Genomic DNA, 25,189 nt, shown 5'->3' with positions numbered 1-25,189 from the left:
CCCTAGGGTCTGGGACCCAGGTATCTAGAAGCCAGAATTGGGTCAATAGAAGGCTTTATATAGGCAGGGACCTCTGAGCTGGCCCCCCTTCCCTCTGCCTGTCCCTCTGCCTGAGGTCTAGCTCCATGTGGAAGTTTGCTGTTTCTATCTCTTTTCCTCCTTCGGATCCGAGGCCTCCTCCATCTCCAACAGACACTTCCAAGCAGTGGGGAGGGGTAGAGAAACGCACAGAGTACATCTTTAATGCGTGCGGCCAGCTGTCGGGCAACGGAAAGACCAGGGCTGCAATGGCTTTATTTCAAGTATCTGCTTAGCTGGCATCCACGGGGAACAAAGGTTCAGTCTCTGGGAGAGAAGGTTCCAGGGTGTGGCAGGGTTAAAAAATAAAAGTCCACAGTAAAACAGTGTCCAGTGGAGGCCTGGTGACCATGTGTGTTGGAGACAGACAAGGGTGTTGACGAGGGAGCCACTGCCTTTAGTAGATGCATTAAAGCCAGGTCCCCTCCATCAGCACCCAAGCAGGTACCCGCTACTCTTGGAGCATCCCGGGTCCTACTCACCTACGCAGTTATCACACAGGCTGCAGTGGGAGGCTCGAGGCGGGCGGAAGATCTTGCAGGTGAAACAGTACTTTAGTTTCACAGTCTGACCATTGATGATGACTTCTTTGGTTCTGGGAGGCGGGCGGTAGCCCCCTGAACTGGTGCCGTTGGCGATGTCTGCGGGAAGAAGGAAACACAGCACACACCTTCAGAACGTCATTTCAGCCCTGTGGTCCCTCTCTCCTGATTCAGGAGCCAGGTCTAGTTGTGGTCAGTGTTCCCAGGTGGCAGCCACCACATTTGACTGCTGTGAGTAATCGTGTGCAAGTGTTGCTTAATGGAGATTTTAGTCCGTTCCTGCAGGCCAGAGGCTATTTGCTGGGGGTCTGCTCAAAGGCTGAAAGGGTGTACGGTCTAGCCTGGTAGAGAGATGATACTCATTAAGCGCTACCCACACCCTCTTCTGTATAGGAGACAAGCCTTAGGGCTATCTGGTAAGAGGGTATCCAAGTGACTGGAGGGGAGGTGGGGCTCCTCCTGATCTGGCTACCCATTCACTAAACTTGGGTTGAGACCCTAGAATGATATTGGTTTTGTTACAGCAGCTAGTCTTGTCCCAATTAACTCAATGAAGTCTTTCATTTTCCTTCTTTAAAATTTAAAAACATTTTAAATGTATTTCTTCTTTTATGTTACAAGTACACTGTAGCTGTCTTCAGACACATCAGAAGAGGGCATCAGATCTTATTACAGATGGTTGTGAGCCACCATGTGGTTGCTGGGAATTGAACTCAGGACCTTTGGAAGAGCAGTCAGCACTCTTAGCCACTGAGCCATCTCTCCAGCCTTTATTTTCCTTCTTGAACTGAGTTCTTAAAACCTAGCTGAGGCATCTACCTGCTTTGCCTGCTGGCCTGAAAAGTAGCAGTATAGGAAAGCAGGAAGGAATATCAATTTTAAAAACAAGTATTGTCCTGAACAATTATTTAATATATATTTTTTTAAAAAAATCACTTTTGTGTTTTATTTAGAATAGTTTTATTATTTTTAGAGCCTGTTTTAAAATGTTAAAGAAAATACAAATACATCTTTTTTCTTTCAAAATGTATACTTATTTATTTGTGTGGGGGGGAAGGAAGAGCATACTGTGTATGTGTGTGTATGTGTGTGCATGTGTGTATATGTGTGCATGTGTGTATATGTATGTGTTTATATTATGCATGTGTGTGCATATGTATTGTGCATGCATATGTATATATGTCTGAGAGTGTGTATGTATGTATGAGTGTGTATGTGTGTATGAATGTGTGTATATGTGTATGTGTATCATGTCTGTGTTTGTATGTATGTATGCATGTATGTGTGTGCACATGTATGTGTGCATGCATATGTATATATGTCTGTATGTATATGTCTGTATGAGTGTATGAGTGTGTGTGTATGAGTGTGTGTGTGTGTGTGTGTGTGTGTGTGTGTGTGTGTGTACAGAAGCCAAGGGAGTCAGTTCTTTCTACTGTGTGGGTTCCAGGGTTAGAACGCAGGTGGTCAGGTGTGGTGGAAAGCACCTTTATCCTTAGAACTGGCCCCTAAGTTTATTTTTTAAGATTCTGCATCTCACAGCCTGGTTCTTCTCCCTGGTCTCGCATGAGAGTAAGTGGGAAATGGCTAGGCCCCAGCCCTGCACACACTGACTCTCAATCTGATGTACAGCACGGTTGAGATCCCCGCTCTAGAGGAAGGTGTGGCTTCCAGCTTTGCTCACACATTGACTCCCCACCACCACCCTAGGCTTGCCGAGAAGACTGTGGGGCAGGCAGCTGTAGTGACCGTCCACAGGCAGAGAACAGCAAGGGCTCCTGCTCAGTCTCTGGGATGGTTCCGGGGGTCTTTGGAGCTGGTGAACTGAGGGTAGACGCTGCTGTTAATTCATACCGACTATCACACACGACATACTTCTATCACACACGACATACTTCTGCAGACTCACGACATGGGGGGCATCGGTGTCATCATCGACACAGGCACACAAACAACCCAGGCGGGAGTTATCTGGAGAGTTCCAAAGCGAAGGTTGTCCTTGTCTTAGCCTCAGAATTCTGATCTCCTTGGGGTAGGCAGAGTGAGCCCTGGTGATTTAAAAGACTCCTCCAAGATATTCCACTCGGTGGCCAAGGCTAGAACCACTACTGTGGGGTGAGGTCCACGCAGCATCCATTTTATACAACGGCTCATCAGAGAGGCAGGCTCAGCTCATCCAAACACTGCATAGGCACCTGCATTTTGCCCAGAATCTCCAGTGACTCCTTCACTTAAAGACTTGGAACCTGGGTACATGGCAGACACAGCTTTACTCAGAGGAAGGGACATACCAGCAAAACCACCCAGCTACCCCAGCCACCTCTCCTGATGATACCCAGAGGGCCTTACTCTTCTGCCCCCCACTGACAGAATCCATGGCTGACTAGTTGTGACTCAGGGGCTCTGTGCGACCTCAGCTTTCTCTGAGAGGCTGTGGGATGCAGGTCCCCTGCTCTGGTTCATCAGCCTTAGGCTTTGGTGGCAGCACAAACCCCAGCCCAGTGGCGAGGAGGGCTTCAGGGCTGTCAACAGCCCTTGACAGCTCATAGAAAATAAAAGTTTCAGCGGCAGGCTGCCAACAAGAGGAGGGAGCATTCAAGGAAGGACAGGGTGAATAATCTGGACAACGCTCTTCCTGGGACCAGACCTGTTGCTTAGAGCCATTAAGTAGCCATGGAGCCAACTCTGGGACCATGGGTTGCCTTGCCAACCCGGATACATTTTGGTACCTTTCCCTAAAATGGCACCCAGGTGATCTCCCTATCAAGTGATATTAAGGCCAGCAGTACCTAGTGTGCCTGCTGGGGAGTCAGAACTGGGTGATGTGTCGCCCTAAGCACTAGGATGGGAAGGAGGCACTCAGAGCACATCAACGACAAGGGAAGATCTCTGTGAACACCCTGAGACCCACAGTAATAAGAACTCGGTAGTTTTAGGTCATCTGTGAGATGACCTGTGTATACTTACACTTCCAAACAGAGGTTGAAAATACTGAGAGATCAGTTACCAAGAAACTCAATCAACTATCTGTGTTAATTGTATCAGAAACGCGCATCAGCACCTTGTAGAAAGCCCAGCTTTGCATAGCGAAAGTGAGCCTCTGTGGATGCTCTTCACAATAAACCGTATCGATCTTAGACCTCCAAAGCACTTCTTTAGGGAAGACTAAGCCTTCAGATACAGGGTGAGCCGAAAACTAGGATTCAACAGGCAGAGCAAACTGTATCTTAAGAAGTTAGTCTAAACCCCAAAGCTCTTGAATGAGATCATCGGAGAGTTGATATGTTAACAAGAAAAACCATTGAGCGATCAGAAGACCAGATTCAGTACCCAGATGTGTCATTAACTGGCGGGAGAATCAGAGATAAAAAGAAAAACAAACAAACAAACAAACAACAACAACTAGTGGGACAGTACTTATGAGGGGCTGACCCCTTCGCACAGGTGCTGGGTGGGACCCAGGCAGCTGAGGTCTCCTGTGGCTGCCTGCCCAGCCATACACACACACACACACACACACACACGCACACACGCACACGCACTCACACACACGCACACGCACACTCACACACATTCACACTCACACACACGCACACACACGCACACGCACACTCACACACATTCACACTCATACACGCACTCACACACACACACACGCACACGCACTCACACATACTCACTCACACACTCACACACATTCACACACACACGCACTCACACACACACTCACACACACTCACATACGCACACACACGCACACGCACTCATACACACACATACTCACACACTCACACACACGCACTCTCACACACGCACTCACACACACTCACACACACAGACACACACACTCACTCACATGCACACACTCACACACACTCACTCACGCACACACACATACTCACTCACACACACACACACACACACACACACACACACACACACTCACTCATGTCTAGTCTTCCCATGCCTTTGGCTCAGAGTCATTCATTGCCTTTTGGATTAGTCTCATTCCTTCCTCCAACAACCCTCAGGCAGCCTTCTAAATGTCCACGGAGTCCCCAGACCTCCCCAGGCTGCTATTTCTATAGCAGTCTAACATGGAGACTGCACCCCCAAACCTTGCAGCAGCTCTGTATTCTCTGGGGAACCAGCTGTTGCACAGCTGGGGGGATATGCACAGTGGTCCCCCACACTGGGGCATGGGGGTGGGGTGGATAATCTCATCTCTAAGGTCCAGTTCAGGACTCTCCTCTAGTAGTAGAGCTGGCCAAGTAGCGGTGCTCATTTGCACCCATGGGCTCTCACTGTGTTCAGTTCATCTATTTATTCTGTCAACTGAGCTCTGCTGGACCTCTACTGAGTGGTGTCCTCAGCACCTGGGGCTTCAAATACCAACCTAGAGACAAAAGTTTTTCCTTAATCTTCAGACTGAAGCTGTGGCTGTCACAAAGCCTGTCACCCGTTGAGCTCATCAATGTCTGCAGCCCCAGGTATGTGGCATAGAGAGTGCAGCTGAGTGTTCTGGTCTAATCCCCTATTATTCTGTGTGGGAATTTTGTGTATGTGTGTGTGTGTCTGTGTGTGTGTAACAATTGTGCCTCTGTTTCTCAGAACCGCTCTTTGTGGTTTAAATACAGCTCTTGAGAAAGAATAATCAAGTCTACAATTGCTAATGGTTGAAGAACACTAGAATTTGGGGAGTAAATTGGTTAGCAGCTTTGCAAGGTTACAGGAATTACTACCTCCCAAGAGAATTTTACACAAGTACTCTGAAGGAAAACACAAAAGCCTGAAATGGCTTTTACATTCAGAAAGATCCCACCTCCTAATGGCTGGAGTTGTTGGCAGAGAGGTGCAAATGGTAATGTATACTTGCGCCCCTATGTCTGGTACCAACCTTGCAATCAGACCCTCGGGCAGAGAACTAAGGGCCCTAGGAGACAGGAAGGAGAGGCTGGCCACATGTGCTCTGGAATGGGAGACCAACAGTGAGGGAGGTATCCCCGTGAAAGAGAAACCCTGCTAGCCAGAGACTTCTGGTAACTGTTCCTTAATATACGACTGCTTTTTCAAGGCCTGTCTTTGAAAGGGAAGCCATTGTTTTCTCTTGAGGAAGTGGGGGGCAGGGGTATGTGTGTGCTTACATCACGAAGCTGATTTTCACTCCAAACTGCTACAGGTAACTAAGACCACTTTCTTAAAACAGGAGAGGAAAATGTCACCTTTGAAGATGTGGATTGAGAGTCTCTTTTCAGCTGAAAGCTTCATCCGGAGCGGCATCCCCTTGTGTATTGAAGTTTCACAGACCATTAACCAGCTGACAGGGCAGCTGCCAGAGGGTGGGAACCTCTGCTGACAGGAGTTCAGTCAGTGTGGAGATAGGGCAGGGGGCAGATGTCACTTTGCGCTCTGGTCGCCAGACTCTACTCAGTTTTGAGGTTTGTTCACTGCTGCACACACGGTCATGGATTTAACAAATCTAAATATCCAACAGACATCCAGAACACCCAGAAGTCTTCTGGGTGCTAGGACACAGGACAGGAGAAATCCTTTGGCCTTTGTGGCACATGCTCTAGGAATTGTGGAGAACAGAATTCTGCTAATTCAAATGTACAAACAAGTCACACTGCAGACCTCACACGTGGCCAACCGTCAGGATCGCTTAGGGTAGTTTTTCTCATCTGGGGGTGATTCTGTCCACGGGGGAAATGTAAAATATCTGGAGACATTTTATTTTTATTTGTTACAAGTAGGAGGGAATACTTCTGGCACCTGGCAGTGCACCCACAATGCACAGGCCGGCCCTTCACAAACAGGAACATTACAGCCCATACGCCAGTGGTACCTGGTAGAGAAGCCACTCAAAGAGTGGTCCCTGAACCAGCAGTCTGGCCACCATCAGTTTGGTGCTGACCCCACTGTGAGCTGCCTTGTCCAGAATCTGCATTCTCAAAGATCCCCAGGTGATTTGGGCTAGGGTGGAAGTTTGGAAATCATGGCTGTTGTTGCAACACTCCTCAGTGAGCGGGTTAGACTTGCTGGCGGGTCAGATAATATGTTCACTACTCTTGGTGAGGTCCCCAATATCTTCCTTAGGTACTTGGACAAATACCATGCATGTAAGCTTATTTACCTGGAAATTATACAGAGAAAGGATGGGTAAGGAAGTAAGAAAGAGAGAGACTGACTATTCTCCAACATATTCATCTTGCATAGACACTAAGAACGGTATTTTTATAGTTTACACTTCTAGTTGATGAAGCAAGGTGGGGTCCTAGCAACTAAGCTCTAATTCTTAGTCCTGCCAGCTGGAGAATCCAAGTGTTTGGCTAAGAATGATGATAACAAAGAGGAAGCCATGCCATTTGCAAAGATGCCAATGGTACTCGAAGAGTTGACACAATATGGTTAAGTTATGGAAAGTCAGCCCCACCAAAAGAGCCAAGCCTGGTTTCAAACATTTTTTATCTGGGGTATTTTCAGAGGAAAATTTTACAAATCACCTCAATATATCTATTATAGTCAGGAGTGAAGCACTTGGTTGGCTGAGATGGGGCTTATATTGTTAGTCCTTTGTACTGTCTTCCTGGGGACACAATTTGAAAGACATCATGAAAGACAAGAGCTGTGGTCTAGAGTAGATTCCAAGTTTAGGTGAGAATGGACTTATAAGATTGAATCATCCAAGGAGAATCTTCTACATGTATATGTGCCCTCGAGAATCTAGTGAGATGGCTATATGTGTTAGAGTGGGAAATACCAGTGTTCATAATTAATTCAGTGGCTTTAAACCCACATGTTTCTAAAAACAATATTGGAACTGTAAAGGTAACTTTTATTTGCCAGATGTAATTGTCACCTTGGAGGCTTACTGCTGAATAAGCTCACCCTTTCTACCTCTTTCTAAACTCTGTCTGTCTGGTTCAACTCAGCTGTTCTGTTCCAAACTCATCTCCAGGCTGACTGATTCAAACTGGTTTCCCTCAGCTGCTACTGAATTGCTCTGCTTGGCAAAACTGCCTCTGGACTCCTTGAACTGAAACTGCACTGACTATGTGGAACTGAACTGAGCGCCACTCAATTGAACTGCTCTGCACTTAGCTGAACTCGACAGGACTGACTGGACATCTCTGTCTCTCTCTCCCTCACTGCTCTTTTCTGTAGTCTCTTTCCTGTTCTTTCTAGTGAGAGTTGGGCATATCCCATCTCTGATTCATTCTGTCAAATCTCTCTCTGACTCTTCACTTTGTCTGCCCCTCAATTAGACATCACTTTCAAACACAGCTACTCCCTTCTGCAAACTAACTTTACCTTCACTGTTAGGGATTAAAGGTGTTCTGTATTCCAGTCAAAAGTATATCATTCCCATTGGATCACACAGACCTAGAAGGCCTTTTGGATGTGATCCCTTTCCAGAGCTACCATGTTGCTGACTTAAAGTTCCCTTATGGGAAGCATAAGTTTCAGAAAACAGAAACAGAGAATGCTATCTATATCTATGTCTAGCTAATCTCCATCTACATCTCTATATATTATTTAGTGGAAATGTGAGGCCTCAGGGTGATGTTTTACATAATAATGGCTCCCCTAGGCTCACATGTTTAAATACTTGGTCCCCAGTTGGTTGAACTCTTTGGAAATGAGTAGGAAGTGTGGCCCCATTGAAGGAGGTGTGTCACTGGGAGCAGGCACTGAGATCTCAGAAGTCTATCCCATTCCCAGTTAGCTCTCTCTGCTTCTTGGGTGTCTCAGGATGTGGGTTTTCAGCTGCTGCTCCAACATCACCCCTGCTTCCAGCCATGATGGCCATGAGCTCATCCTCTGAAACTGTTAGCCCAAAAACCTCTTTCTTCTATAAATTGCTATGGTCATGGTATTTATGCTAGTATGGAAAAGTAATCAAGACACTCAAAAGAGTTTGGATTCCCATATTCAATCATGTTATAATTCATAGAAAGACCTTACATTTCCTGAGGTTATAGTGCCCACGGTTATCAAAGGCTCCTTTCTTTGAGGCTGTTCAGATCCCAGAGGGATATATATGTATGTGTATGTGTATGTATATGTACATGGATATGTATATGATGTATATAATCATTAATTGGCACGGAAGATGGAAGAAAAGGAAAGTGCTTAGTCGTCATGATCTTTTCTTTAACTAACCAAGGTAATCTAATCTATGCTCATAACAAACGAAAATTAATGGTGATCTTATTTTGGGGCACTCCTTTCCAGCTGGATTCAAAGCCTTGTCTTTGAGTATAAAAGGATGAAAAGTGCCTTTGTCCTTGCACAGTTTAATTCTCTTCAAATGTTGTCGGATTTCCCCGCACACGTACACACAAAAACCGCTGTGCTGTGTAAAGGAAAATCAGTTCTTTGGAAGGCCAAAGCTCCAAATATCTGCATGTGTCTGTACTCTGTGGGGCACAGACTCCGTGCTGTCAGAGACGACCGGCTACCGCACACTGATAGAGATCAGCCTGGCTTGCCAGCGTGTGCATGGTTGTAAGATAAGCAGAGGAGAACAAAGGAAATGGGGACACTGGACAGCACGCTGTGGCAGGTCATGTGCCAGTGTCACCACCGGGAAATCTAACAGGCTTTTACTGAAGCTCAAGGAGCATCGATATGAGGGCATCAGTGAGGACCTGGATGTGAGGGCTGGCTTCTATCTCACCCCGCACATACTATGATAAGATTCTATCTGTATCCCTGAGAGGGGGGTGGGATCTAAGGAAGCCAGTAGCACAGAAGCAGGGGTTGTTATTTATAAATGTGCAGTTCTTTAAAGAATAAAAATGTCCACTGGGTGGGGTCCCACTCTTTTTTGCCTCTCATTAGGATGAATAAAAATCTTCAGTGGGATTACTAATCTCCCCCCCCACCCCCGCTCTTTGTTCCATGTACAGCAGAATCCCTCTAAACCTCTTGGAACAAATGCATAACAAATAAGAATAGGTAGAATCCAAATGTAGCAAATTATAAAACCATATGGAGTCTCTGAGGAGACCTTGAAAGCCCCCTGGGGTCCAGTGACATGGAGGGAGATGCAGTGTTTGAATTGCACCTACTGTACCCAGATGACCTTGTACATCCATTTCAGTGCCGAGGAGCTCTACAGAATGATTTGAGAAATGTTGACAGACTTAATAAGATAAAGCCCTGCTTCCACCTGAAAAAAAATGGCCGAGAATATTTGCAAAGAGAAATAATGAGGGGTAATAAGAGCCCCAGGGATAAATGGAACAGTGAAATAAAAAACCAGTGCTTACTAAATAGACACACATTCTCTCAAGATTTATCACCTGATGAACAGAGCCCAAACTAGCAAAGGAATACAGAGAGATTTATGATAAACAGCTAATCCTTAAGAGGAAGAAATAATCTAAAATCAGAGCCATTCCTCTCAGATATATAGCAAAAATTGAAATATAAAAACCAAAAACCCATAATTAGAAAACATACAAATTTGAGGTCATTTAAAAATGTTTTGTTATATTTATTTATATATGTGTGTATGTATGAGTGCATGTGCACATATGCACACATGTACCACATCACGGAGGCCTGAGGACAACCTGCTAGGATTAGCCTTTTCCCTCTTCCGAGTGGGTCCCAGAGATTGAACTCAGACCACCAGCCTCAGTGGCAAATGAGCCATCTTACTGGCCCCAGTGTTAAGCATATGTAGCAAGATAACCTGCATAAAGAAAACATAGATGTTTTCGCATATAAAGTTGAAAAATATATGTCAAAACTTCCAAAAAGTGGAAATGATAAAGTAGAAAGGTAATTTTAACATGCATCACAAAACCCTGAAGAAATGCTTGCCAATAAGAAAGACAAATATTCTAAGAGGAAGTGTGTGTGTGTGTGTGTGTGTGTGTGTGTGTGTGTGTGTATTGGGGGTGGCCCATACAGTCAACTCACACAAAGAAGGTGAGAATAACCCAGGAGTTTATTTTCAAAAATGTTGTGAGCACTGATCAACCCATTCAAACAAGTGTGTTCAAAGGTTAATTTCTCAGTGATAACATTTACTAATGCTAAGGCCAGAGACACGGGTTTTTGGTAAGAATATAAGCTAGCATAAACTTTGTGGGGACAAGGAAGTCCTGTCTATCGAAACTTTAGAGACAAAGCTCTGGGGCTGGAGAGATGGTGCAGTGATTAAGGAAACTTTCTGCTTCGCAAGTTCTCAGCACCCGCACTGTGGCTCGCAAACATCTGTAACTCCAGTTCAGGGGATCCACCACCCTCTATGGCCTCTGTGGGCACCACACACATGTGGTAGCTATTCATATGTGCAAGCAGGCAAAACGCTCACGCACATAAAATAACAAGAAATCTGAAACTTTATACTTTTCGAAGTTTCCATAAGCAAAATGTATTGCTTCATACTGGGAAAGAAATGTTATTTTTAGAACTGAGTTATAGTTGGGGCATAAAATGTTCACAGGAGACTGAGGTTGTTTTAATGCCCTGACAGTCACAAGCGTAGATGGTGTGGAAATGTCTCTGCCACTTGGAGAAAATTAATTACAAGTTCAGAGATTTCATTGATCATTTCTGGAAGCTGTCCTCTGTGCCTTCCTAGAAGACTGTGTGTAAGACATTATTCAGAGATTCACGTCACTCCTGAAGCCCAGAGGAGGAGGTTACTTCAGTCATGGTTGGGCCACTCCAAGATCTTGAGCTCTCAGGCTGTCTCCTAGGCACACAATGATGTAGAGTGTATGGAACTGAGTCGGAAAGCCAGGTCCTTTAACATACGTCAACCCTGAAGAACATTTACCTCTAAGAAAACCACCGTATGCCACCGGGGTCAACTCTTCAATCTGCAGAGATGTTATGTAGATGCTGCACTAGGAGAAACCAAGGGGGGTAGGTGGAAGGGGCAAGACTCAGAGTCAAGAGTCAAGACACAGAGTCATATTGCTCATGCCATGTCTAAGATCTGTGCCCACTTGGTGACTGAACCTCTCTGACTGTGCAAAGGTAAAGATAGAGAAGGTGCTTCTCTCTGGGTGTAGAATTCTATACCAGCCTTTCCTGGTACCCAGTCTTCCGACTCCACCAACCACGGCTTCGCTTCAGATTCTTTAACATTTATGTGGTTCATTCTGGACAACACTGTGCTGTCTGTTGTAGGTTAGATGAGTAATGAGTTAAAGGCCGGGTCCCCAGGGTGCCCTCTTGGGAGGTGCTGTGGATCCTTAGGAGAACTATGGCTGGTCCATAGCTCATCGAGGGCATATCCCTTGCTGTGGTTTAAATGTAAAATGTCCCCTTTAGGCTCCGGGGTTTGAACACTTGGTCCCCACTGGTGGCACTTCCTGGGAGAAGGTAGGTCATGTGGGTGGGGACTCGAGGTTTTATAGCCCAGATCTGCTTCCTGTGCTCTCTCTGCTTTCTGACACAGAGGCCATGTGACTAGCCAGTTTCTTGCTCCCACTGCTGTGGTGGAGTATGTCTCCTCAAACTCTAAAACTCTAAGCCAGAAAACACTCTTCTCTAAATTGCTTCACAATGGGGTGTTGGTCACAACAATGAGAAAGTAACTAATACATCCTGAAAGGGATTGTGGGATCTGGCTTTCTAGCACTCTCTGGACAGTTTGTTCTGACGCACGCACCCTCAGTAGCCATCAAAGGCCTTACCAGAGGCTCAGAGCAATGGTTCCATCCAATCTTACACCGGGACTTCCAGAGTGGAGCGGTCTACCGAAATGAAACGTTTCCCTTAATAAGTTAGTTATCTTGTATATTTAACTATAGTAAGGGAAACTAACCAATACCTTCTCATGTTGTGGTTTTTCTCACAAACAGATGTCAGTGTGTTAAAGGACCAGGTAGACAGGTGTCCAACACATACTTGCTTAGCCTAAACCCAATCCCACAGTGGGACAACCCTCAATTTAACACCTTTATACTAATGAGATGATAACAGGAGGAACCAGATAGTCTTGCTTTCCTAATTTACAAAGACTGCCTGGAAGAACAACTCTTCAGTAGGTCACTGCCATTTCACCCCACACCTTAGAAACACTTTGCTGGCCCATGGTACCTTCCGATGCCACCACTAAGTCCCCAAATGAAAATCAGACAAAAATCAGATACACCAAGTGCAATTTTATGATTGGAAACATTGCCTTTTTCCATATTGGTGCTGAGAGGGTCTATAACAAGGGATGCTATCCACATTGTGATATCACATCGAAAGAGCTGAATTAGGATGAACAGTTTATTATCAAGTTCCTGTGGTTAATAGGACCAGTGTGTGTGTGTGTGTGTGTGTGTGTGTGTGTGTGTGTGTGTGTGTGGTGTTTTTCTGTGTGTGTGTGGTGTTTTTGTGTGTGTGGTGTGTGTGTGTGTGTGTGTGGTGTTTTTCTGTGTGTGTGTGGTGTTTTTGTGTGTGTGGTGTGTGTGTGTGTGTGTGTGTGTGTGTGTGTGTGTGTGTTTAGCTTTCCAGCTAAACTTAGTCACTCACAGGAAACACAGGATCTCTGACTGAGTCAGCTGTGCTATAGCGGCCTTGACAACCCTCGGGTAGCTTCACTGTCAGGTGTGTGGCCCAGGCTCGACCAAGTGTTAGGCTATCAGGTCTCACATTTAGATGTTAAGGCACACTCTGGCTTGGTAGCCCACCCACATGTTGATTTGGGGTCTCTGGGGAAACTCGTTTACTTGCGGATGTGTTTGTAAGAGATGAACTGTGCATGGTGCGCTACTTTCTGTCACCGTGGTCAGACCACCTGACACAAACTACTTAAGGGAAACATCTGTTATTGGGTTCACGGTCACGGAGGGCTCAGTTGTGGTTGCCTGGCCTTCTGTGATTGGACAGAACACCATAGTGGCAGGAATATGTGGCTGAGTCACTTCTTGATGGACAGGAGGAGACATAGAGGCCTGAGGTCAGAGTGCCCTGGGGGATTTTCTCTTATTATCTGAGGGTTTGTGAGTTAGTGAGAGTCACTATTATTTTTAATTTCCCCAACAAAAAGGGCAGAAAGATGGGGCGCACAGGGAGAGGATAAGGCACATACAGCTCCCCTTCCTGGGAGTTTCCTCAGTACTGTGCCCCCCAACTTAGCTCCACCTCCTACTTATTTGACCTCCCAATAATGCTCTCCTATTAAAGAGCTTATAAAGGATCAATCCATTGATTATGTCAGAGGCCTCGGTGTCTAATTTTCTCCAGAAACACAATCACAGACCTACCCAGAGGTGTACAACCATACTAATACCACAGATATTTCTTAATCTACTCAACAGGCCAACCCAAACTAGTCATCAAACATGGGTTAAAAAAGAAAAGGAAATAGTTTAGAAAACGCCAGGCCTCCTTGGGGGTTCTATGGATTGAGGAGGGGCGCTCACCCCAGCCCAGGCCCAGGCACTGCACAGCTGCTCACAGGTGACTGACAGAATTCTGACTCTTCTTGCTGCATCCAGATGTGGAACTTCCCTCACCCACTCTGCTATGAACGAAGCAGAGAAAATATTAGTTCCAGGAGCAGCTAACACAGCCATGGTCCAAACCTGGGCTCCCTGATCCCCTCCTGCAGGGCATAGCTAGTGCCGGCCACATCTTAGTTTCTCATTCCCTGTGGACTCTGATTCTTAGCAGCACATACGTCTGTGTTCAGTTTCTCATTCCTTTTGCTCTATCAAGTTTGCAAACAGACACAGTGGCCATCACGACGGCTCACAATGCCCATATGTCCTGCTTGCATTAGTCCTTGGCTGTTTTCACAGTTTTTCCCCATTAGTGCCTCACTCCAAGAGTGGCTGTGAGAGTCAAGTAGGAGACCCACTGGATCTCACTGTCTGAGGAAAGGCAGACTTTTGAGCAAAACTTGGAACTTGCCCCAGTTAGGAACGCAGTGAGCAGGGAGGGTTAAACAGCCATCCACTCAACTTTATGCAATCACACTGATTGGTTTGTCTCTTGATCAGAAACAGAAAACACAGGAACGATTGAAATCACCTACCAGTCTGCCAATAAAAAAGAAGAGAGAGGCCTCCTTGTGTTTTCCCTTGTCATTTCCCTAGGCTTCTGGATGTTGTAGTAAGATCACAATGCAGACACATTTTGTATTTCTTATTTTCATGTGCTATCAAAATTACACCCAGATAATCTTTAGAAGCCATTGATCTTTTCTGTTTTTAACACTGGAGACCAAGCCAAGAGCCCGCTATGCAAGTGCTCTACCACTGAGCCATGTTGCTAGCATAGCCAAGTAGTGTAGTTAGTGCAGTGAAATGTTTAGCAACGGTTGTCACAGAGTTCTGCAACATTGTAACAATCCACTTTCCCATTGCCACGCATTTAAGCTGCTTCTGATTTTTATTTATTGGTGCATGGGGTGGGATGGTGGGGTGGTGGTGTTTCAGTTTGGCTTCCTTGAAGCCCTGGAAACGAACATCTGCTTCTAGTTTCTTTCTTTCCCATGCGACTTTCCCCTTTCTGTCATTTCTTTTTCTCACATTTATTCTGATGCCCACTGACATGGAAAGACAGCTCCTGACTCTTCTCCTGTGAGTCCCAGGTCCCCGAGGACTTTTCTTCTTGACTCTTTCCTGGACAGCCCATTTATAAACTGTTATAATTCCAGATAACATCTTGGCGTGGTGGTTTTTAAAAGGGGGGAAACAGAACAATGAGAAAGTGCCCATGAGACATGCTCAACAATGCTCTTCTGAGAAGATGCCCAAGATGCCAGAGTGGCTTGGCTTTCTCCTGTGAGCATGGGGCAGGCTCTCTGCACTGATACAGACATTAACTGTAACACAGCTCTGAGTTCCATGGCTAATCACACTGAGGTTTGCAGTGTACTTGCTGTGGAACAAAGCTATCTCAGAGAAGACAGCATCAGAGGACTGGGTAGGTTGCCTGGTGCGTTGCCTGGCGCTCTGCTGGGACACTCTCAGAAGACATCTAGGCAGTGAGGGCCAGGGCTGACACCCACTGTCACGGAGAGACCATGTTGCCACTGGTGGCCAACTGTATCCTCATGAGTCACCTCTTCTATCCTGGCATAAAGTGCATAAAATGTTGATGAGAGAAAACCTGACAGCTGTTCATCACCAGAGAGCACTTTTAATGTCTTTATTAAGGGAGGGTTGTCTCCAGAAGCCTGGAGAAGCCTCTGTCATCGTGCTGAGGCTCTGCACGAGCTGGAATGGTTCTAAAGGAGGATTTCATTTAGGAGGGTCTCCTGCCATCTGTACGGGGAGGTGGAGGGAAGTCCAGGTACCAGAGATCAGTAACACATAGCCAGGCTTGCAGGCCACATGGTTCCAGGCATTTCCTTTCTCTGTCCCTCCATTTAGGCAACATCAGGTTTCTGCACTGAACAATCTGTGTCTCTCTGTATCTGTCTCTCTCTTTCTTCCCCTCCAACCCTTTCTGTGGATGATGCACATCCTCATTGTGTAGGGGCTGGAATATCTTTTCTTCAGGAGCTGCCCATCTTGTTTTGAGAGACAGGTTCTCTCACTGGGACTGGTGACGGGCCAGCCAGCAACCCCAGGGATCTGCCAGTTTCCATCTCCCCAGCGTGACAATCACAGCCAGTGGTGCCATGTCCAACTCTTCGTGGATTTAACTCAGTTTCTCATGTTTGCCAGCCAAGCACTTTACTGATTATTTCTGAGCCCCTGAATTTTGTCATATTCTTTTCGACCCTCAAAATCAACCCAGTGATTTTTTTTTTGCAAAATATCATCTTGATTTTTTTCCTTTTTAGTAACGACACCCTACGCCAGCCTGCGTGCCTGCTGCTGAACACAAAAATGGACTTGCAGGGTCTGAGCCGAGAATTCCAAGCGTAAGAAAAAAAATGATCTCCAGTTCTGAGTTTTTTTATTATTGTGACAGAACCCAATAATTCTTCTGGTTTGGTGGTCTGTTGCCTTTCTTATATTGGGAATTCCTCCTCCCCACAAACTTGAACTCTGTTTCTGTTTTCATCCAGATTCAGGAATGGCTGGATGTCAGCCTTTTGGATTGGTTGCTCTTGTCAATAAATGGCCCATCTGTGGCCTCCCTCGGTGATAAATGCCTGTTAAATAGTTTCTCTCTTGTAATGAAGCCATGGCGAGGTGGGAAGTAAGCCACAAATAGCATCCTATTCAGATGACCTGGGTCTGGGACACGTGACGACCCACCCACAAGTTCCGGGTAACAGCCAACATCTTTCCTGGAATCTGAGACAAAGGGCTTAGATGGTCACCGTCCACTGAGGTGGCCACTGGCCACACACAGCTCTTGAGCCCTGGATGTTGGCAGTTTGAACTAAAGAGTGCTGTCAAGGGTAAGGTTCATCCAAGATCTCCCAAATTTGGAACCAAAGAGAACGCAAAGCATTTCAACAATATACCGATTAAATTTCACAGGGGAGGGTTAGGTTATTTACCAGAGAATACACTGAACAGATGAGTTAAGTAAAATATTTTACTAAAATTGGCTGCACCTCTTTCTTTCTGCTACGATCAAGTTGCGGCCAGGAAATTTAGTGTTCCACGTATGGTTGGCATTCATAGCTTACATTACATGAATAGCACTGTCAGGCAGTCAGAAGCATTCACTGGAACTTTATGAAGATCTGTATTGACACATTATTGAGTAGGCTGTCAGGGAACAGTGGTGCCAGCTGATGCCAGCACTGCGGGGTCTGCAATCCCCACACTGGTACTCGGTTCTTTTTTGTTTGCCTCCGGATCTAGGGCCAGATCTCTCACACTTAGCTCTGCAGCACGATAATGGCCTTAGGAAGACTGCAGGCATGGACCACACGCCCATAGGAAGAACGTGGCAAACCCCTTGCATACCACAAAGTAGAAGGTATTTCTAGAACTAAATTTGCACATGAGAACAAATGATGCTCCGCCCCTGAAGTAGCATTTGGCTTCTCTCTCATTTTAAACACAAACACCAACCTCTTTGGACATATCCAGGTCCTCAGCCCTGTTGAATTATGCAAGTCCACTCCAGCCCTATCTGCCCACCTACAGGCATCTGTGTAGAATGAACCTTTAGAAATGAACAGCCTCACGTGGGCACAAATCAGGTGTCCTCCGCCTGCCGTCAGAACAGACAACTCTGCCAGTCTTGGCAACACATGGAGCTCTAGAGTCATTGACTGACCCTTTCCTGACTTGCCAGGGGGTCTCCTGCTGGGGTCTCCTGTCTGATCAGTTTGCTTCTTCTAGTCTGCTCTTTTCCTGCTGAATTAATCATCCCTTAGAAATCTTCCTCTACTGATACAGATTGGGACCAGAAGCAGCACTGGGTGTCCCTGGGGTCTAATATGGCTCTCTTAGTCTCATGGTATGATAGTGTCTTCTAAGAAGAAGACGCTACTGTGGTGGCCAAGCCACCTACCGAGACCCTAGCCACGAGCAGCAGAGCCATCTGACTTGTCCCTCAGTGAAGGGCCCTGGCTGCCTCCAATGTCTCACCTCTCACATCTCTGTCTCCATCACTGTTCCAGCTTCAGGGACCCCTGAACTAAGTTGTAAATATGAACCTCTTCTCTCTACCTTTCCCAGGATGTCTGCTCGGCCTTTGTATGGCTCTCCTGTGGCCTCTGCAATCCTGACCTTATCCCAGAGTAGGAGCCTCATTCCCTTCAAATCTCACATGACCACCTACATTCCAGACCTGTTCCCTCTGCAGAACCCCATCACCCTGCAATCCCAGCTCAGCACAGCAGGCAAGAGGAAAACTAGGCAGCTGGGCATGGGGGTGACACAGTTCTTCTTCCCAACTGGGAGACATCACTTGTCCCTTCCAAGCCTCCATCTCCCTGGCTGCTCTATGAGTATAGGTTGCTCATAGGTTGCTTGATGGGTTGAAATGACATGTGAACCGTTCAAACAGTGTCTGACATACAGCACGTGATACATGCATGTTACCCGTTTCCTTTCTTTCCTTGTACTGACTTCTTAACTGCTGATATCTGTTCTGAGTGGCTCAGCCTGTTATCCACTCCTCAGATTCAGTCATTATTGCCTCTCCCTGTGGAGAGGCACCTCCATCAGTAGTCATGGACTCCTATCTGAGCATCTGTCATCCTCAGCATTTTCATATTCTGAAATAACAGTCTCCCCTCTTCATCTATCTCCTGGGGCAACACATGTCCTTCCTGTCACCCCACATCAAGCTCAGCTTGGTTTTGTCCCGATATCTTCCTGTTTAATCTGTTTTGGTTTTAGGCTCATGCTTCTTAGCCCTCACCAACATAGATGACATCACTACCAAGGTCCTCCAACCCCCTCCCCCAGGGTGGTTTCCTCTCTGAGGGGACACTTAACAGCAATGTAAGATGATTTTATTGTCAAATTTCTAGGACTGGCCTCCCCACAAAGAATTACTTGGCAACAGCATAGAAGCTGCAATCAGTCCTTGTTGGCATTTCTCTCTCTCTTTCTCTCTCTCTCTCTCTCTCTCTCTCTCTCTCTCTCTCTGTTTGTGTGTGAGTGTGATTATATATGTTTATGCATGTGTATATGTATGTGTGTATACATGTGTATGCATGTGCATGTATGTGTTCATATATGTTTATGTGGAGACCAGAGTATCTTCTTCAATTGCTACAATTTGGTGGGGACAGTGTCTCCTGCTGAACCTAGAGCTCACAATGGCTAGGTTGGCTGGTCAGCATGCCCCAGGGATCCTCCTGTCTCTGCCTTCCTAGCCCTGAGGTATAAGAAGGCACTAGCACGCCTGCCATTTTAGACGGGTGCTAGGAATTGAACCCAAATGCTCAGGCTGGTGATGTCAGCATTTTGTCAACCGACCTCCCCTCCCCCCAAAGCAGCATTTCCCACCTTTATTTTAAGGTTATCTGTGCTTCCTCACATGTGTGCAACTCTCACTTCCCCCACTTGGCTGTAGTTCCTTTGATTCTTCTACTTAATGACTATTACTTATGTGTAGGGGGGTTTTGCCTACACATATGTCTGCATATCACATATGTGGAATAGTGCCAGATGAGGGAGTCAGAGTCCCAGGCACCAGAGTAGACAGTTATGACCCACCATGTCAGTGCTGGGTTTTGAACCCAGGTCCTCTGGAAGAGCCACAAATCTTAAGCGCTGAGGCATCTTCCCAGTCCCCATTCTTTTATTTGCCAAGCTCAAATTAGTGAACTGGTGGTAACTGATTTCTTAACTAAATACCCACGAGGACCATACTCATTAAATATCATGAGACTATTTTTTGAATGCCACATAAGTGAGAAGCATTTTGTATTTATTCCACAGTCTTCTTATGGTTCTTGTCCAGACACAGGACAGATGGCATTATTGCGAGAGGGACAGGGGGTCAGAGGCCCTCCTGCTCACATCCAGCCATGATACATATACAGGTCATTTTGCCACCCGACTTAGTCTCTTTCCCTTTCTATGAACTCAACCTTTCTGTAGATGGCACCCGAATCCTATCATGCGCTGGTAAAAAATAATGTGTCTTTTTTAATAGAAAGAAAAAGGCACGTACATTGTCTGAACTTGCTTTTGAGTCACTTAAGGCTTAGGTACAGTGGCTAAGCCTTGTGACTGCTGCCTGCTCGGTCAGATGTTTCTTTTAAAACGATAAGCCATTCCTATCTGCTGAGCCCGCTTTTCCAGCCCCAGATGCCCAGCTTTTTATTCATAGGTTCTGGGGATTAAACTCAGGTGCTCACACTAGCAAGTCATGCTAAGACACACTGAGACATAAGCCAGTCTGTGACCTACGCTTAACAAGGCCACTAGTTATTGTGATTCTGATTGACACACAAGTCCAAGAACCACTGGTCTAATCAAATGGCATGGGCTTTAACCACATCCATGAACAATAGTGCTGGGTTTCTTTAGGTACGTCAAACAGTCCCATTGTTTATGACTTTATATCGGGAAAATCGCACAAAAAAACCAAGAAGCTTGTCAAGAGTATAACCGGCTATTATCACAGTGTCTCCTGCCCAGGAAGCATTCAGTAAACAAAGGTTGGATGAGTGATTGAATCACTGCTTTAATGAGGAAAACAAACAATGAAGCTAAGCCAGTTTTCCTCCCCAGTCTGCTAAGCCTGAAGTTAATGAGCCTAGTGGTCCATTGGTTATCATCCCTGTAATTAAAGACCCTCATTAGCAGCAGTAGGGATGCTACATAGGCCTTCGAGTTGGAGGAACAAACACCGTAAGCAACACGGGGTCTGAGAAACATCTGCCCTCACGCCTCCTGTGAACCAGAGTGTCTGCGCTTGGTAACTGTCCTTTAAGCCAGATCTGCCTTGTGAGTATTCGATATGCATAGATTTGAAAGACTTGGTGAAAAAAAAAAGAGTATGAATAAAGTATTATATTAATGTTTTTAATATTGAATACACATTGGAGTGATAATATTTGGGATAAGAAATAAAATATTAAAATTAGTTTCGCTCATTACTTAAAAATTTTAAATCTCGGTACTAGAAAGTAGGCAATTGGGTCTATTGGGTCGTTTTGGTGGCTTGGTCGCACCTCTAGCGGGCACACTGCTCTGTACACTGACAGTGTGTTGTGCTTCAGTGTCCTGCAGGCCGCAGATGTGTCTGTTCTGGTTTGCTGATTTCTACTGAGTGTAAAAACCAACTTCCTCAAGGACTGTTGGACTTCAAGTTTCTATCCTTAAACAGAAACAGATTTTTAAAAAATGTACACATTCCAAGGCTGGAGATCTTTCAATCAATAAATTAATTAATGCACACACACCAGGGCTGGAGTTTGAGCCACAGAACCCACCACGTAAAGCGCCCAGCACGGTACTGCTCACTGTAATCCCAGTGCTGGGGGCAGAGGCAGGAAGATCTCTGGGGTTTGCTAGCAGGCTGAGCAGGCTCCTCAGCTGAGAGAACCTGTCTCAAAAGACAAGGCGGGTGGACGCTGAGGAACAACACTCAAGACTGATTTCTGGCTTACACACACACACACACACACACACACACACACACACACACACACTTATGCACCAGAACATACACACACATACACACTCAAGTGTGTACCAGAACACACACAAGCATACACTACAATACACATACACACAAGTGTGTACCAGAACACATACACACACACACCATAATACATATATATACATAAACACACATATGCACCAGAACATACACACACACACACACACACTCAAGTGTGTACCAGAACACACACAAGTATACACCACAATACATACATACATACACACACACACTCAAGTGTGTTCCAGAACATACACAGCATACACCACAATACACACACACACACACACACACACACACACACACAAAGTATTCACCAGAACACATACTCTGATACAATGTATGCATACACCAATGAGTGAACGTACACGCTCCAAATTATGATAGCCTGTAACTGTAACTTGGCATGCACCCGCCTGGCCTTCCTTCTAGAGAGTGGTCACCTACAGCTTCATAGAGGTAACCATCATCACTTCTGTTGGTCCATGTGAGCTCAAAGCCCTTCACTGGTGCTTTGGAAGGTAATTTTGGATAAATGAAAACAGGAATTGTTTTCTTATGCCCCGTCGGGATGGTCCACTGTTCCTAGGTCTTACCACCCTGAACCCCAGAACACTATCCTCTCTCTCTAGGTGGCTTCTCGCCTCTGACTGCAGGACAGGAGTGATTCCTAGGGTGCTCACACCTAGCTTTGGATCACACATTGGATGCTAGTACGCATGTGCTCACGTGGCAACGCTTACCCTCAGAGCGCATCTGATGAACGCATGCTGTTCATCTGGAAGTTGTTCAGGGCCCTGCCTAAGTGGCACCAGTCCTACTCTCCAGTACATGACTTCACAGAAGGGAGACAGAGGTTGGTCGCAGGGAAGTAAGTGGGGCGTGGTATGACGCCAGCTTCAGAGTAGGACGAGTTGAGTTTCGGTGAGAGCTGAGTAGATGTAGGCCCCGCAGATGACACCTCACAGATTCAGAGTTGCTGTAAGGGGTTACCCTGGAACATTGGGGCACCTTGGATGACTTAAGGACATTTGTGGTGACAAAGATTCTTCCCTTGTCTAAATTCTAGCCATGTCCTCTCAATGCAACTGGGCTTCTGTTTCATTTCTGTGTTAACCCCCACTTAATAGGAATCCTGCTAGGCCAGGTTATCTGGAACACTACAGTATCTGGTTACTCAGTATCTGGTCCCTGACCACTCCAGATAACATTGGTTACCCTGGCCTGACTTGCACTAGAGTCCAGGGTTGGTTTAATCAGGATGCCCCCTCATCCCTGATCTCTTTTCTATCTGCTGACTCTAACTTTGTTCCTCAGGAATTTCCACACTTTTTCAGTGTGTGTAAAGCTGAGCCAGAAGTCTCCTCCCCACTGCAAACCGCACCGAGTCCCTGTCTCCCTTCCCTCCCTTTGAAGGAAGCTGACCTCGAACTTCTGACAGGTGCCCTGAAGCATCTGCTTAGACAGTAACGAGAAGATCAGGGAGAGAGCTCCCTGTCTGTTAAGACCCCACGCTTCTCTGGTCACTCCCTCTGTTCCTCTGTGACAAGTGTTTAGTGTTTCTTCCATGCTGGACCCACCCGCCTTTTCCCCGACCCCCCGGCGTGCCCACCCCCTCCTCACCATCCTCACATCTCCTCGCCTTGGTCTGGTCCCTCTGTCCTCACAGACACCATGGTTTCCGATCTGCCAGGGACAGCACCTCTGCACGTGGGACATATGAATCTGCTCCCCAGCACAAAGCCTCCTCGCTCCGCTAAGCAGCCTCGTGGAAGGGCATTGTGCCCTGGAAGCCAACCTCATCTCCCTCCTCCTTGCTCCTGTGCACTGCAATCAGGTCATTTGCCCAGCATGGTACCCTGCTGACTTTTGAATGAATCTTATCTGACCGATTCAGTCCTCCACTCAAAAAGGCTACTGTTTCCTTACCTTGCTTCTTCCTCCCAAACATGTCAGTTAAAACACAGATGACAGTGATACCACTGGGCTCTTTTTAAATAGCTCACGTCTTCTGCAGAACCTGTCATTTATTTGTTGTACTTACACACGTGTGCACGCAGCTTTGCATTTTAGAGGGAGCAGAGCACGGGGTTCTCCCTGTGTGAGCAGCTCAAGAGGCTAAAGAACATGAAGCGTTTGGGTCCAGATTTCCACAGGTAAGCCAAGGGGACAGGGCTCACGTTAGAGCGATTGCCTCGTGACGGATGCTTGCACTTAGTAGGCATACCTCTAGTGGACAACAAAATGGAGGCTCCAAGTAGTCAATGAATTCTTCAAAGTTATAAAGTGGTGGGACTGGGAATCAGGACTAACAGGTTTGTCTGCAGACCTTGGGTTCATGATCAGATATTTTCCTAATAAAAACCAAACAGACTTTGGCATCCATAAGGCACTATGCAAAGAGCAGGCATTTGTTACTGTGGTTACGTGCGTAAGACGTAAGTAAGCGTTCATGCAGCTGTGTGTCCCTGGGTGTGAGATGAAGGCCAGAGTTCATGATGGCTGCCTTCCTCAAGTGCTCTCCACCTTATTTCTTTTTAGTTAGGGTCACTCACTGAACTTAGAGTTCACTGATTGGCTAGTTAGGCTGGCCAGTGAGCATCAGGGACTTTCCTGCCATGTCTCCTTCCTGCTCGATGCTGCTGCTGTAGGCTTGCATTGCCGCTTTTTAACATGGGTGCTGGGGATTTGAACTCAGATCTTCTTGCTTGCATTATAAGCACCTTTCCAGTTGAGCCACCTCAATCATAGGGAAGAATGTGCCTCGATCCCACAGCACTGCAGGAGGTCTATCAGGGCCCAATACTGATGTAGTTAGCCAGACTCAGCAAGCACTCAGTCCTGAGGATTCAGAGGAGAGGCTGACAGTTGGTAAGGACAGTCACTAGGTGTTCAGTGGCAGCCTGAGGGCTATGTTTCAGAATTCCCGTAACTCAGCTGCTACCTTGGTACCGATTATGCAGATTCTGACTCAGAAGTGGGCCAGGCTGGAGACTGCGTTTCTCACAGCTCCTGGCTGACACTGATGGCATTTCCCCCCTTGACTCTACTGTGTATAATAGTAAATGCTTAGTTCTCTTTCTGAGGCAAAAGAATCGAAGGAGAGGAACACAATACTTAGCTTCTGTGCCAGACATTAGCACGAGGGTCCCAGATTCCTCACCGATGAGCTCTCTGTGAGCATGACAAGATTGACCCTCTGTCTCTGGGCCTCGATTTACCCATCCATCCACTAAAAGAATTGTCCAGGATGTCCATCAGTGGGGATGTTCTACAACTCAGAGCACAGGCTTGAAGAGCATGCTGCTGGGAGGGCGACAGGTACAACAAGTAAGGTCACACGGGAGGGAAGTCGGGATCCTCAGCCTTCTCAGTGCCCCTGGCTGGTAGAGCGGGCCTTGGCTCTTCACTGATGTACTCCAGATGGTTTGCTGACTACGCACTTGAGCCACATGTGGTCCCATCTGTCCCTTCCATGCCACGCAGTCCTCCTTTCCTCTGCTTGCATCATACTCTCTCTGTCCCATGAAGACACCTCCCAATCCTGACTATTTCACTAG

The 25,189-nt window shown here is 46.4% G+C and overlaps 1 protein-coding gene across 9 annotated transcripts in view; it reads right to left on the bottom strand.

The window, feature by feature from the left end:
• Zdhhc14 (zDHHC palmitoyltransferase 14) overlaps window positions 1–25,189 on the bottom strand; it is a 270,303-nt gene that overhangs the window by 77,933 nt on the left and 167,181 nt on the right. For 8 of the 9 annotated variants that reach the window (XR_015635207.1, XR_015635206.1, NM_001039343.2 and 5 more), the window contains 1 exon segment: window positions 561–719. Coding sequence is in view for 4 of the 9 variants with exons in the window: in NM_001039343.2 (NP_001034432.1) it covers window positions 561–719 (159 nt within the window). In the remaining 5 variants the exon portion in view is untranslated. 9 annotated transcript variants of the gene reach the window in all.

This window comes from Rattus norvegicus, chromosome 1 (genome assembly GCF_021556685.1).
Source record: "Rattus norvegicus strain SHRSP/BbbUtx chromosome 1, alternate assembly SHRSP_T2T, whole genome shotgun sequence".
Lineage (NCBI taxonomy): Eukaryota > Metazoa > Chordata > Mammalia > Rodentia > Muridae > Rattus > Rattus norvegicus.
This window is presented reverse-complemented; position numbering and strand designations above follow the sequence as displayed.